The following is a 15,903-nucleotide window of genomic DNA, read 5'->3' as shown; positions in this document are numbered from 1 at the left end:
CTTGGGTGGCTCATTGGGTTAAGCATCTGACTCGTGATTTTGGCTCAGGTCATGTTCTCAGGGTCCTGGGATCAAACCCCTCGTCAGTCTCCTCACTTTCCCCAGAGTCTGCTGGAGATTCTCTCTCTCTCTCTCTCTCTCTCTCTGTCTTCCCTTCCCACCCCCTTCCCCACCTCTCATGCCCTCTCTCAATAAATAAAAAAGCTTTAAAAAATTTGAAAGTTCTGCTCTGCAAAAGACACTGTCAAGAGAACTGGAAGACAAGCCACAGCCTGGGAGAAAATATTTGTGAAAGGCATATCTGATAAAGTACTCTTACCTTAAATATACCCAGAAATCTTAAAAGTCAACAATAAGAAAATAAACAACCTGATTTTAAAAGTGGGCAAAAGATCAGAACAGATAACTCACCAGGAAAATATACATATGTCAAAAAGTATATGAAAAGATATTCCACATTATATGTCATTAAAGAAGTGCAAGTTAAAACTACAAGGAGATACCATTACAAGCCTTTTAAAATGGCCCAAATCCAACACATCAAGAATACCAAATGCTGATGAGGATGTGGAGCAATAGGAACTCTCATTCATTACTGGTGGGAATGCCAAGTGGCACAGCTGTTTCAGAAGACAGTTTGGCAGTTTCTCACAGAAATAAACATATTCTTACTATATGATTCAGCATTGTGCCCCTTGGTGTTTACCCAAAGGCACTGAAAACTTTTTTCCACAGAAACACACACACACACACACACACACACACACACAGATGTTTCTAGCAGCTTTATTTATTATTTCCAAGACTTAGAAGCAACCAAGATGTCCTTCAGTAGGTGAATGGATAAATAAACTGTGGTTCATCCAGACAATGGCATCTTATTCAGTGCTAAAAAGAAATGAGATATCAAGCCATGAAGAGACATGGAAGAAACTTAAATAAGTACCTCTAAGTAAGAAGTCTGAAAAGGCTAGATACCGTATGATTTCCAATATGATGTTCTATAACAAGCAAAACTGGGAAGACAATAAAAAGATCAATGTATGCCAGAAGTTAGGAGGAGGAAGGGAAGAATAGTCAGGACACAGGGGATTTTTATTGAAACTATTCTATATGGTATGACAATGGTGGATGTACATCATCAGACGTTTGGCAAAACCCATAGAATATGCAACTCCAAGAGTGAACCCTAGTGTGAACTACGCACTTTGGATGATAATGATGTGTCACTGTAGATTCATCAGTTGTAACAAACATACCACTCTAGGATATCAAAAGTGAGGGGAGGCCAGGGGCACTGGGATGGTGCAGTCAATTGAGCTCCCAGCTCTTGATTTTGGCTCAGGTCTGATCTCAGGGTGGTGAGATTGAGCTCCCCTGTAGGGCTCTGCACTCAGTAGGGATTCTGCTTGGAACATTCTTTCCCTCTCCCTCTGTCCCTCCCCTCATATCTGCTCTCCTTTCTCTCTCTCTCTCTCAAGTAAATAAAATCTTTAAAAAAAAAAACCCAAAAAACAAAAAAGAGAATTCTGTTGCATGAAAGGACAACTGTATGAGTTATAGCAATCAATATAAAAGTCCCTTAGTGAGAACAAATAATCCTTTCTAATTAATGCCATTACTCCCTTTAATAATGAAGATTACTGCAACATAACTCTTTCAAGATTAAAAATAAAAACTTTACATTCTTCCCAATATGTAAGATGAGGGAATAGGTATTCCTGTAACCCCATTTAAAGGTGGAAAAAATAGCATGTCTTGCTTTAAATAAGGAGCTAGGAATGGAATAGGTTCTCATGACATTCATTCATTGTTCTATTTATTCAGCAAGCTATTCATAACACTCTCTCATGCTTAAGCATCCTTCTCATTCTTTTGTCTCAATAAATGTCATGTATTGTCCTACATCTATCTTTATGTCATGTAGGTTGTGGGGCTACTTGTGGCTGACTACCTAAGTGTGACTTACCCACATTGCCAGTCAGAAGTATCCTGGTACACGAATCAGTATACAGCGACGTCAGAGAAATGGCTGAATGTTTTGTGAAAGGCAGCATATTTTTCAGTAGTTTTCCCTGAATAGAGTATTATAATAAATCCTATAAAATACTAATTTTGGAGTTCAACTTTATAAATATTCCATCTAAGAATTATCTCTACTCCTGGAACATGATTCTCTTCTTTGTAATACAAACAAATTGAACCTATCTGTAGGGACTTATTTCCTTGAAATTAACTATTCATAAAGATGTAGCAACTATTAATTAAGAGCAACTAGACTCATTATTATAGACCATTGCTGTACTTGGGGATTGTTTGTGCACTTCCCACGACCGCTTCTGTGAACTTCCTCAGACCTCTTTTCCAGGTGCATGTTCTCCTTCTAAACAAACATTCTTTTCAGGTTTAAGTGTACTTCACTTGTTTCAAACAGTAATGTTATTGCATTTGCCTTTTCAGAAATATCTGCTGAATATTGGTGCAAAATAAGGAGATTGTAAGAGATTCAAATTCAGCAGATTGTTTTAGTGCTTAGGAAAAGTCAGCACCAGGAAGGACTATCATAGGCACTGCCTTGCTTAGAGAATAAATATCCATGCTTCAGAAGAAATAATTTGCGTCTGCTGCTCATTTCCTGAGATTTACTTGAATACAATCTTTCTTCTATTTTCTCTCTTTTACTTAGACATTGCTCCAATACCAAGATACACTCAGGGAAAGTTGTTAATAGTTCACATTTTCAAACCAAGAGTTCCCCACTGATAAGCTAAGAGCTACTGATAAACTTGGAAGTTTTATCCAGTTCTGTGATCTTGGGTCTCACTATCTGCCATATGAAATTGTTGTTCTTTCCTGGATTTCCCATTTGCCTCTTTCAACGATTTCATTGTCACCAAGTCTACTCAAGATTCTTTCTTCCATCATGTCTGTTTTCTCAATTTTAAACTCCACCACCCTCTGCTCCAAGTCATTTAAAATTTTCTGGTTATTTTTTCATTGTAAAATGTTTAAGGACACAGAATACAATGTAATAGCTTCTTCCAATACTTTGGATAAATAAAATTTTATAGATATTCAATATTTGAGTGTTCTTATATTCTTTACTATAGTACATCATTAATATCCTCTAATGATATTTACATATCCAGTGAAATATTTAGTGGCATGTAATCATAGCTCAATATAAAGAAAGGAAAGATTAGGGGTACCTGGCTACCTCAGTCCACAGAACATGTGATCTTGGGGTCAGGATCACTCCTGATCTTGGGGTTATAAGTTTGAACCCCATGTTGGATATAAAGATTACTTAAAAATAAAATCTTTAAAAAGAAAGGAAAAGAAAAGAAAGATTTAAAATAGTTAACTTAGTGGTTTTGACCTCTTGAGTTACAAAATGGTCTATGGTAAAGTTTGAGTAGCACTTTCAGGGAGCAGGCTGCAAAGCCAGCAATTTGTCTATAAGGTTGAAAAATACTAGAATTGGATGCTTTCTGGAACCTTAGAAGGCTAGGATTCATTCAGTAAGACTTTTTATCTTTCTCATTCTCTGCTGCTCCAGGTAAACAATAGGCCCCATCACCTCCATAGTCCACAAGCGAAGATGTCCATCCTCATGAGCAGTAACAATAATAGGGGGCTGAGCATCAATTAGATTGGTGCCTCCAGGATGTTTTTCGTCCACTGGCTGTTGCTTTTCTGCTGTGACATCAGTTTTCTCACCTAAGGAAAAGTTAATGAGCTACTATGTTTACAATACTTGGAATTCCAAATTTTATAGAACATAAAAGAGGAAGCAGGTAGGAAAATAGCAAAACAACACATTCTTTTCCCTAGAACGTGTTTTTCAACCCCAGAGAACTTCACTTGGGGCACAGAACAAAAAGGAATTAACAAATAGAATCTTGGCTCACTAGAGAACCTAAGAAGTTTATTTTTTATCCTATTACAAAAGCCTCTGCCCTGTACACAACAGCCAAAACTCAATATACGTCCCGTGTAAATCTTACATATCCAAAATGGCTTATGAATCCAGAGTAAATTTTAGGAAAACGGGTTGAAGACTAAGAAGCTCAGTAATGCATTGGATTTTTAAAAATCTAGAATTAGCACTTAAAAAGACATGATCATAATGGAAATTCTGCCTCTTAGACTACAGAATCTTATATCACCTCAACATTTAGTCACAAAAAGAATATACTGTGGGGTGCCTAGGTGGTTGAGTAGCTTAAGAGTTTAACTCTTGATTTTGGCTTATGTCATGACCTTGGGGTCCTGGGATTGAGCCCCACATTGGGCTCTGTGCTCAGCACAGAGTCTGCTTGTTCCTCTCCCTCTGCTCCTCCCCCAACTTGTGCTCTCTCTCTAAAATAAATAAATAAAATCAATTTAAAGATAGAATATATTGTATATTCACTAAGAATATTCTATAACCAAAACTCCCTATTGCAAAGGAATTGTTACAAGCCAGAGAGGTAATTTCATACTGACCTTTAATTTCATTGTCATGTATGCTCTGTTTGCTTCCCTGAATTAGGGGAGAAAAAGAGAAAGTATTTCTATGACATTGTAAGGAAATGAGATATACTGGATGAGTGAATTTACATTTTTTTTAATTTTTAATAATTGGAGTATAGTTGACACACAGTGTTACATTGTTACATTAGTTTTAGATAAATAACATGGCAACCAGACATATCTTTACGTTATGCTTATGCTCACCATAAGTGTAGCTCCCATCTGTCACCATGCAACGCCATTCCAATACCATTTGACTGTATTTTGTAGGTTGTGTCTTTTCTTCTCGTGACTTATTCATTCCACAACTGGAAGCCTGTTTTCCCTTCACCCATTTTTGTCCATTCCCCCACCTCTCCCTCCCCTTTGGCAAGTATCAGTTTGTTCTCTGTTAAATTTACACTTCAAAGCAATAATTTTAAAACTATTTTTGAATTAATTCTTCCGAAAAATGTATTGCAGAGATTGTCATGTTCACAAATAGGGGGTATCTGTAACAACATGCTAGTGGCTCAGGTAGAGTATAATGATGAGAGTAATTACATGTGTAATGCATGCCATATTCTTGGTGTACATGATCTCGAATTCTACTAGCAGCTTAGCAAGTTAGGCTTTATTATTCCCTTTTTACTGATGAAGGAACAAAAACTCAGGAATTAGGTGAAATCTCTAAATCTAGTGAGAAAATAAACAGAGCACTTGGATTGAAGTACAAGTCTGTCTGACACTTACAACACTGTAAGTTTATTCTTTTCACCATACTAGTAGTCCTAAAATAATTTTTGCAGTAAAAAGCTTCCTTTAAACAAAATCCTACCAGAGTTGTAATGTGTAAAATCTATAAAACTGAGACTGAAAACAGTTTGAAAACCAGTGTGTTACATTGTGTGTTGTCTCTTCCTCCTGTGAAATGTGTGTAATACTTTTTAGCAAAAAAGATTGCCTAGAATTGCTTTATTATTTCAGAAATGTGAAAATAGCCTATGTAATTTATTTTATTTATGAGTGTGTATCAATATGAAAGCCTTAAAAATACAGGAAATAAAAGATGAACACAGTTTAGACATTACTTTTTAGGAAGTTTTTACAGGCACACGTCCACACAGCATTTTTCGACCTTGACCTTCTATCAAAGGAAGGAAAAATCACTATTTTTGAATCAACATTGGATGTAATAGGATATTCTATTTCTTGCTTACCTTGCTACTCTGTGGACCTTTACTAGAATCACATTGGGACGAAGAGCACACAGAATCCTGACTTGATTTCCTACAAGGAGAGGGAGGAAACCCAAAGAAGGAAAGTTAAGATATTCCATCACACCCAAAGTGTACTCTTCTGTGTTTTAATTTCTGTAGATTACTTCTTCTATCATCTATGAATACGGAGCCACTCACTTAAGAAACAAATCACACCTTATATCTTGTGTTACAAATGTTCATGTGTCTGGAATTGGTAGATGCTTTGGAGAGCCTCAGTAATTAAGATTTATTGTTGCCTGGGTCTGGGAAATAAAGATCTGCCCTGTACCATTACTCAGGCTAGATTTAGTCTCAGAAGCTGATACTGAAATGGCAGGAAGCAGGCTAGAGGTGGGCACCTGAGAAGCTTGGCTAACTTCTGTCCTATAGTATCTAGTTGTGGCCTGGTCATCTTGGCGATGCTCTGCTAGATCGGGCTGGAAAGTGGCTTAGGTTCTGGTGCAGGCATAGATATGGAACAAGTTTTCAAAAATAGTCTCCGAAGGGGAACCCTCTTACACTGAGGGTGTGAATACAAGCTGGTCAATCACTCTGGAAAACAGTGTGAAGTTTCCTCAAGAAGTTAAAAATAAATCTATTCTATGACCCAGCAGTTGCACTACTAAGTATTTATCCCAGAGATATAGATATAGTGAAATGATGGGAGACCCTCATGCCAGTGTTCATAACAGCAATGTCCACAATAGCCAAACTGTGGAAGGAGCCCAGATGTCCTTTGACAGATAAATGGATAAAGAAGATGTGGTATATATACAATGGAATATTACTCAGCTATCAGAAAGGATGAATACCTACCATTTACATTGACATGGATGGAACTGGAGGGTATTATGCTGAGTGAAGTAAGTCAATTGGAGAAAGACAATCATCATATGGTTTCACTCATGTGTGGGATATAAGAAACAGTGAAAGAAACCATAAGGGAAGGAGGGGATTCTTAGTGGGGAAAAATTAGAGAGGAAGACAAACCACGAGAGACTCTTGACTCTGGGAAGTAAAAGGAGGGGTGCAGAAGGGGAGGTGGGTGGGGAGATGGGGTATCTGGATGACAGGCATTAAAGAGGGCAGGTGATGTAATGAGCACTGAGTGTTATACTATATGTTGGAAAATTGAATTTAAATTAAAAAATAAATAATAGTCTCAGAGTAAGGCAATTTCAAGTCAAGGGGTAGGGAGGGTGTTACCTAGGTGTATAGGTATACTCACTGCTCACTACTAGGTGACCTGAAACTAGCACAGAAGCTTTGGATTTCTTCTGAGATATGTTTACCATTACGTGTTGCCTGAAAACCAGAGCTCTCAAGTATATATAAACAGGAAAAATAGCTTTTCCTAAATATTTAAAAAACAATGCCCTGTTCCCCCAGAAATGGATGGAGATGGGTCAGTTTCAGTAGATGTCATATGACACCCGCTGCCATAGGGTCTTTTACATTTACCCTGCAAATGTTTCCTTCTGCCTCATGTCAGTGCTCATAGAATTAGATTTTGGCCACAGTGAGCACTTGATTTTGGTCAAGTGAGCATTGTCTATCTCTTCTACTGGTGTAGAGATTGTTTTGAGGCTGACATGCTAAAGGAAGTTACAACCCCACACAGCAAATTAGATCTCTGGGGACCACCCACCTACAAAAGACAGCAACAGGGAAGACAGCTTAAGCCAAGTCATGCACCCAGTTTATGTCTTCCCTCAGGTGTACCTTCCTTCGTGCTGCGATAAAGAGAACTCCTTTTACACTGCTCACCCAAGTCCCAGACTCCCAAGTATTTCTTGATCACTAAGTACTGAGTTACCTTGCACATTCAGGGGTTCGAAAAAGGAACAGTATGTCATTAATTTTAAAGCGTTTGGGATCCAAATCCGGGTCTCCGGTGAAGCAATTTTCAGGTCTGTACCTGGAAGTAAGCATGCATTCACATAAAAAACATTTACAACTGAGGCAACTTCCATTCCTTATAGCATACATCCCATGCAGAGCCAATTGACTCCGGCAATGTTGAGATCACTGAACATGAAGAGAAAACCCAGATCTTAGGCAAGTTTGAACCAATCTTCTTGAATAAGGCACTGTGTAACAACATGACCATTCAGTGTTTAAAAGTCTTTTAATCCAATAAATAAACAAACAAACAAGTAAATAAATAAATAAATATAGTCTTTTAGTCCATTAGCTGGTCTAGTCAGCCTATTTACAGGTTTGAAGGAGTTTATATATAACCTCCTCGAAGTTTTGAGAAGTTTAAAGAGTAGAATTATCCTCTTTGACTAAATATTTGAATGAAATAGGGTGATTGACCTCAAGTTGCTTAGAAGTGAGTGAAGAAGACAAACAGGTAATTCAGTGATTACACTGCACTAGTTGCTCATCTCCTGTTGACCCAGGTTCCTACAAACCATACACCTTTCTGGGCTGGTTCCTGGGAACGCAGGGATAGCCCCTAAACCACCCAAACTGGCACTTCATGCTTGGTTTCTAAAGTCTTGCTTAACATTCCTTACTGCAAATAGATCTTGTATCACAATGTTCCATTTCCTTTAGTGGAAATTGCCTCTGCTAACTTGGACTGATGATTGATGGAAGAAGCTCCTGGGGAGTGAACCAAGCTCTGAAGAAGAGCCTGTGAGCTTAATGACGTGTGGAGTTCAAACTTTTTAGATACTTCTGCTCTGTGGATAAGCCAAATGGTTAGTAATCAGCAAGAACAATTTCCAATTTGGACCCCAAAAAAGCATAAGGCTTTAAACAAGAAGAGAAGCCCTGTTTCTTCTGATTGGTGAAGGGTCTCAGGCAAGTTTGAGGTGGAGGTAGAGATGGCTTCAACTTTAGAGCCTTTTTAAGGGCTGGGCCCAAATTACATTAGACAGTTTTGTACTAAATTGTATGTTTTACAAAATACTAAAGTGATTCTAAATCAATTATTTTTGTAGAATCATAATCATCTTCTCATGGGAAGGGAATTCAATGTGTGGCTTGCTATACTGTTATTTTTCTCTGACTGTGTTAGGGTTTGCATGCATCCCTTGGCAAAGTGCCTAACCCTTCAATAAGGAGCATCTCCTCCTTCAAGTTGGGAATATTCTTAGAACAGCTTCCCTCTTTATGCTGTGGCAGCAAGACTAGGGTCTTTGCCTTTCTATCTATCTGCTTTCCCTTCATAGTGAGTCATGCACAAGCTGATACTTACAGTGTAAGAAGTGCTTTAATAAGAGAATAAAGAACTGCACAGTGCATATTGATATGGGTATCAAGTGACAAGCATACAGTCATGAGAAAGCCCAAGGGCAAAGGGTTGAAAGGGATGAACAGAAGGATGACAAGAATTCTAAGGGCAGTGCCCAAGAGAACAGAGGGTTGAGGTACAGAGGGAGGGCTCTGCAGAAATTGCTAATTCAACTAAAGTTCCAAAGGAGAATCAATCCAGGTCGAAGAAGAAAGGAATATGCCTCTTCAAAAGTTGGTTAAAAGTAATGATTCAGACTTAGGCAGGAAAGAGGCATGGAGTCCAGGTGGACCAGGAGTATGTAAGGCAGATGCATTCTGCATTTTCTTTTTTTCCTTTATCCTTTCTGTCTTCTTCCTCTTTTATACCTCTTCCCTTCCTCTGAATGCTTAGCTAGACTTGATTTTATATTTGTTCACTCATTAAGGTTCTTGACCATCTTGTACCTCAAAGTATAATATTACAAATTCCTTTGACATAGGATGTTCACACATGGCCCTTGCTTATAGTCCAATTAGACAACTGTGGAGAGCTTATTATTTATGACTCACTCAAAGCTAAAAAACCCAATGTTACATCATTTCCTTTACAACCAATGGCAAGAACATTTAAAAATGGATAGCAGGGGGCTCTTGTATGGCTCAGTCAGTTAAGCGTCGACTCCTGGTTTCAGCTCAAATCATGATCTCAGGATTGTGAGACCAAGCCCAGTGTTAGGCTCCAAGCTCAGCAAGGAGATTGCTTGAGATTCTCTCTTTCCTCTCCTTCTGCCCCTCCCCGCCTTCACGCATGTCAGCTTGTGCATAACTCACTATGAAGGGAAAGCAGATAGACAGAAAGGCAAAAACCCTAGTCCTGCTGCCATAGCATAAAGAGGGAAACTCTCCTTAGAATAAAATAAAAAAGAAATGATAGCAGGGACTGGGTAAAACTTTTGGCCATGGTATAGGGCAAATCTAATTGGTTGAGATTCATTTTTTTAAATATTTTATTTATTTATTCATGAGACACAGAGAGAGAGAGAGAGAGAGAGAGGCAGAGACACAGGCAGAGGGAGAAGTAGGCTCCATGGAGGGAGTCCAACCTGGGACTCAATCCCGGGACCCTGGGGTCATGCCCTGGGCGGAAGGCAGGCGCTAAACAGCTGAGCCACCTGGGCTGCCGGGTTGAGATTTATTTATTTGCATATGCCATCCTCTTGTTAGCACTGACCTCTAATACACTGAGTATGTTTGTTGAGGTGGTGAATAAAAAGGACAACCCATCTGGAATGCCACTTACCATTTGACTTTGGTGACTGAGTAGATGATGGTGGGAATACAGGAAGATATGTTGCATGGGGGAGGGGGAGACTGGGACAATATTTTGGGCTTTAATGGTGTTGCTGGTAGTAGTTGCTAGATATGTGTGTATAAAGCTCTAGGGAGGTTAGTGTTTAAAACATGTACTTTAACTTTTTTTTTTGTACTTTAACTTTTTGTTGAGGTTATAAATTTGGACAAGATCACGCATGAAAGTACTCCTAGAAGAGTGAAAGTCAAGGCATTTGAGAATATGAATACTTAAGGTTCATCTTATTCACATTATTCTGGGATTTGGACTTTCTGAACCAATCTCATGAATATAATTTCTAGAAAAGCCTCTCTTGAGAGTTATCACCGGTGTTATACCACTGTTACTTATTGCCTTAAAAAAAAAAGCATTGAGGGCTACTTTGGCTCTACTGCAGTACAACTTTTGTATTGTTTAAGGAAAAGATGCAACTTACAGTTCTTTGACAGTAGAGTTTACAAAATCCCATAAGATAATTGCACCATTTAAAGTTCCAGCAGCTATCAAATTATATCCTTCTACTTGTAATAAATCAATGCAGTTCACTTCCATATTGATGGCAGGATTCTGAAGAAGAAAGGAAATAGACTCATGGACCATCATGAACACAGTATCTAACCACAGTACAAAAGCTATGTGTACACTTCATTATTCTGTCATTAAAACAAATTGTCTTATTTTTTAAGTTACTTAAAATTACTATTACTAATTATTATGAAATTTAGTAAAATAGAGTTAGTTTTGCATTAAAGCTTGTTTTAACTTGTTGAATTCATTGAAAAAACAACAAAATATACTCTTCCACCTACTGGCTCCTTCCTCTCAGCCTTGATTTATTCTTCCTTGACCAACCAACCCTTAGATCACTTTATCATCCTTCTCTTCCTTCAAACTTTTTGAAAATATTCTGCATTGGCTGATTCTCCTCATTGACCTCCTTTTTACTCACTCTTTGCTTCTGCTCCATAGTACTCTCTGAAAACTTTTTCTTTCTTTTTTTTTTTCAGATTTATTTATTTATTTGAGAGAAAGAGAGAGAGCACGTGAGCAGGGGGAGGGGCTGAGGGAGATGGAGGGAGAGAATTCTCATACTTCCTATGGAGTGTGGAGTCTGACGCAGGGCTCCATCTCAGGACCCTGAGCCAAAATCAGGAGTCAGAGGCCTAACGGCCTGAGCCACTCAAGTGCCCCTGTGAAAACGTTGTGCTAGCCCTTTTAGCACTTTTTAATTGTCTTTCTTCAAGTTTCTGTTGGGCACCTGCTGTTAGGCTCCTGAAATACAAAGTCAAATAGAATGTCTGTGACCTGGAGAAACATAATATGATGAAAGTATTGAGATTAAGTCCTGTACAATTTGAAAGAGCTATATTGGAGGCAGGCACAAGACATTATAGGAACATGGAAGAGTGAGATCTAAATAAGACTAGAGGTCTATTATATAGATGGCCAACAGGCACATACAAAAAATGCTCAACATCACTAATCATCATGGAAATGCAAATCAAAACCACAATGAGATAGCATCCTACACCAGTTAGAATGGCTAAAATCAAAATGACAGAAATAACAAGTGTTGGTGAGTATGTAGAGAAAAAGGGATCTTTGTGCACTGCTGTGGGAATGTAAAGTGGCACAGCCACTGTGGAAGACAGTATGGAGATTCCTCAAAAAATTTAAAAAAGAACTACCATATGATCCAATAATCCCACTACTGGATAATTACCCAAAGAAAATGAAAGCATCAGTTTGAAAAAATATATGCACCTCATATGTTCATTGCAGCATTATTTACAATAGCCAAGATATGGAAGCAACCTAAGTGTTCATCAATAGATGAACAAATGGATAAGGAAGATGTAGTGTACACACATCTCCCCTCATACACACACCATCACTACCACCACCACCACCACACAGGAATATCACACAGCCGTAAAAAAACACGAAATCTTGCCATTTGCAACAACATAGATGGAATTAGAGAGTATAATGCTAAGCAAAATAAGTCAGAGAAAGACAAATGCCATGTGATTTCATTCATATGTAGAATTTAAGAAACAAAATGAATGAGCAAAGGAAAAAAGAGAGAGACAAACCAATAAACAAACTCTTAACTCTAGAGAGAAAACTGCTTGTTACTAGAGGAGGTGTTAGTGAGGAGATGGAGGAAATAGGTGATGGGGATTAAGGAGTACACCTGTCATGATGAGCACCAGGTGATGTAGGAAACTGCTGAACCATATATTGTGTATATATTGTACAACGGGAAATAATATAACACTGTATATTAACTGTACTGAAATTAAAATTTTAAAAAGGATGAGATCATGCCATTTGAGAAAGCATGCATGGACCTAGAAGTTATTATGCTAAGTGAAATAAGTCAGACTGAGAAAGACAAATACCGTATGATTCCACTCACAAGTGTAATCTAAAAGAACAAATAAACAAAAAGCAGAATTGAACCTATAACTACAAAAAACAAACTGATGGTTGCCATAAGGGAGGCAGGTGAGAAGTTGGCAAAATGAGTGAAGGGGAGAGGGAGACACAGGCCTCGAGTCATGGGATGAGTAAGTCATGGAGATAAAAGGCACAGTATAAGGAATACAGTCAATGACATTGTAATAGCAATGTATTAGGTCCAACGGTAGCTACACTTGTGGTGAACACAGCATAATGTATAAACTTGTCAAGTCACTAAGTTGTACACTTGAAACTAATGTGACATTGTGTGTCAGCTATATTCAAATTAAAAAAAAAAAGATTACAGGTGTATTATTCTCATCACTCTCAACTGCTCTCTCCTTCCTGAAACTTCTTACTCTCTTGACATCCTTGACACCAGACCCTGAATTTTGCTTGTTTCTGTATGACCCTTTCTTTTCTTTTTTTTTTTAAAGACTTTATTTGTTTATTCATGAGAGACAGAGAGAGAGAGGCAGAGACATAGGCAGAGGGAGAAACAGGCTCCTCGTAGGGAGCCCGATTTAGGACATGATTCCCGGACCCGGGATCACGACCTGAGCTGAAGGCAGATGCTCAACTGCTGAGCCACCCATGCATCCCAACCCTTTTCTTTTCCTATTTGATACCCTCTTATTCTGTCAACCTGTTAAATATTAATATGCTGAGGGTTTACCTCTAGCCCATTTGCTTTTCCTCTTTTCCAACTTCTTCTGGGCAATCTTGCCAATCTCAATGCCCTAATAATTTAATCAATCCCCTTCTATAAGCTTCAGGATTGTATATTTAATAACTTAGAAATTTTACAGGTGTCTCAAAGTTAATACGTGTAAACTTTAGCCTCCTTCAAGCATGTTATTTCATTCTATTCTGTAGCTCACTGGTAGCACCACATCGCAGTTCAGATTTCAAGTTAGCTCCACACTGTCCTTGATTCCTTCTTTTCTCTCAGGACCCGCCTCCCAACTGCATGACATCAACCACTAATGAATGAAGTCCAAACTCTGCTACTTTTGCCACTTAAATATTCCTTGAAACCTCTCCTTCCACCACCTTCCTTATCATGGTCTTATCTCCTTTAACCAAAACAGTGGATTATTGCCTGAACCTTCTGTCTGCAATCTTGTCCCATTCAAAACCATCATCAAAGCAACATCATAGGTGCTACCCACAACACCAGTATGATGTCACTTCTCATTTAAAGCCCTGCAATGGTTTTCCATTTCTTATACAATATTCATATGTCTTAATATCCTGAGCTCGATCCAGCCCTACCTATCTATCCAGCTCTATCTCCCTCACTCCCTGTCTTCCTTGAGCAATGCTGAGATACTTGCAGTTATCCCTTGCAAACCAAGCAATTTCTTACCTTTGTGGCATTTTTCATTTTATCTCCCCCACTTGACATTCACTTTGCCTTCTCAACCCCCCACCTTAGAAACTTCCTATCTGGGCTGAGCTAAGTCTTGATAATTCTTCCAAATCTAACCAGCAATTATTTTTAGGAACCTCATCTGGCCTAACCCTCCAAGCTCTCTGCTGTGCTGTCATAGTGCAGTGGTACAGGTCCCATACCTCATTAATCTTTGTATTCCTGGTGCTAAGAACAGTGCATGCTACATAGCAGGTGTTCAATAAACAGTGCTTCATAAATGGAAGAGTTTTAGAAAAAGAGAATTTCCAGGAACACCTGGGTGGCTCAGTGGTTTAGTGCCTGCCTTTGGCCCAGGGTGTGATCCTGGGGTCCCTGGATCGAGACCCACATTGGGCTCCCTGCATGGAGCCTATTTCTCCCTCTGCCTATGTCTCTGCCTCTCTCTCTCTCTCTCTCTCTGTCTCTCATGAATAAATAAAATATTAAAAAAAGAATTTCCATACACAGCTCATTTTTTTTCCCTAAGTGACTTTTGCAAACTTTCCATCTATAGAGTAATTTCAAAATATGTTGCAAAAAGAAGTGCTATAAACACTAATTATGATAAATACAAACCTTCAGGACTCAAAATCAGAGATAATTTACCTTTTTATTATAATGCTAAAAGGCACTTTCATTTATTATTTCACTAATTTATTACAGAAGTCTTTCCTTTTTTTCCCCAAAGCAAGCATTTATCATTTATCATCACCAATGTAATAACTTACCAACTGCATCAAATTTGAATAACTTGCATTAATCATCATCCTATTTTTATTAGCTCCTAACAAGGAATGTAGAACCAAATCTAGTGTTTCCAATTGTGTGGAGTTGGAAGAAATGGATTAGAATGACTGTTTAATGTGGAAGGAGCCATGATGTCCTTTGACAGATGAATGGATAAAGAAGATGTGGTATATGTACACAATGGAATATTACTCAACCATCAGAAAGGATGAATACCCACCATTGGCTTCCACATGGATGGAACTGGAGGGTATTATGCTGAGTGAAACAAGTCATTCAGAGAAGGACAATCATTATGGTTTCACTCATATGTGGAATATAAGAAATAGTGAAAGGGATTATAAGGGAAAGGAGGGGGAACTGAGTGGGAAAAGTTAGAGAGGGAGACAAACCATGAGAGACTCCTAACTCTGGGAAACAAACTGAGGGTTGCTAGAGGGGAGGTGGGTGGGGGGATGGGGTAACTGGGTGATGGGCACTAAGGAGGGCACTTGATGGGATGAGCATTGGGTGTTATATGTTGGCAAATTGAATTTAAATAAAAATTTAAACAAACAAACAAAAATAGAATGACTGTTTAAGGAGATGCATTCTGTTCTTCCACCCTGGCACGTGTTATGTGAAGATGTCATCATGACACAGTCACTGTGTATTTTTGATTTCAAATCCTTTGGCAAACAATGATTTAAACTAACAGTGATTGGAATTGGAATTGCAATGCTAAACTAACATTTAAATTTGAGGGAAAATAATCCAACATCTCTCTATAGCATAATAAAATAATTGTTTCCAGGGTTGCCTGGAGGCTCAGTAGGTTAAGCTGGTTTCAGTTCAGGTCATGATGTCAGGGTTGTGAGATCAAGCCCTGCGTTGGCTCTGTGTTCAGTGGGGAATCTGCTTGAGATTCTTTCCCTCTGCCCCTCCCTTCGCTCCTGCTCTCTCTC

General features: G+C 38.5%; 1 protein-coding gene across 5 annotated transcripts in view; it reads right to left on the bottom strand.

The window, feature by feature from the left end:
• Window positions 1-15,903, bottom strand: part of WDR64 (WD repeat domain 64) — a 143,016-nt gene that overhangs the window by 20,251 nt on the left and 106,862 nt on the right. For all 5 annotated transcript variants that reach the window (XR_007411944.1, XM_025430516.3, XM_035719396.2 and 2 more), the window contains 6 exons: window positions 10,769-10,899; window positions 7,573-7,674; window positions 5,715-5,784; window positions 4,489-4,525; window positions 3,581-3,720; window positions 1,970-2,075 (listed from right to left, as the gene is read on the bottom strand). Coding sequence is in view for 4 of the 5 variants with exons in the window: in XM_025430516.3 (XP_025286301.1) it covers window positions 1,970-2,075; window positions 3,581-3,720; window positions 4,489-4,525; window positions 5,715-5,784; window positions 7,573-7,674; window positions 10,769-10,899 (586 nt within the window). In the remaining variant the exon portion in view is untranslated. The remainder of the gene's footprint in view (window positions 1-1,969; window positions 2,076-3,580; window positions 3,721-4,488; window positions 4,526-5,714; window positions 5,785-7,572; window positions 7,675-10,768; window positions 10,900-15,903) is intronic.

The sequence above is a fragment of the Canis lupus genome, chromosome 7, assembly GCF_003254725.2.
Source record: "Canis lupus dingo isolate Sandy chromosome 7, ASM325472v2, whole genome shotgun sequence".
Taxonomy (NCBI): domain Eukaryota; kingdom Metazoa; phylum Chordata; class Mammalia; order Carnivora; family Canidae; genus Canis; species Canis lupus.
The sequence above is the reverse complement of the archived record's forward strand: the minus strand, read 5'-3'. Positions and strand labels throughout refer to the sequence as shown.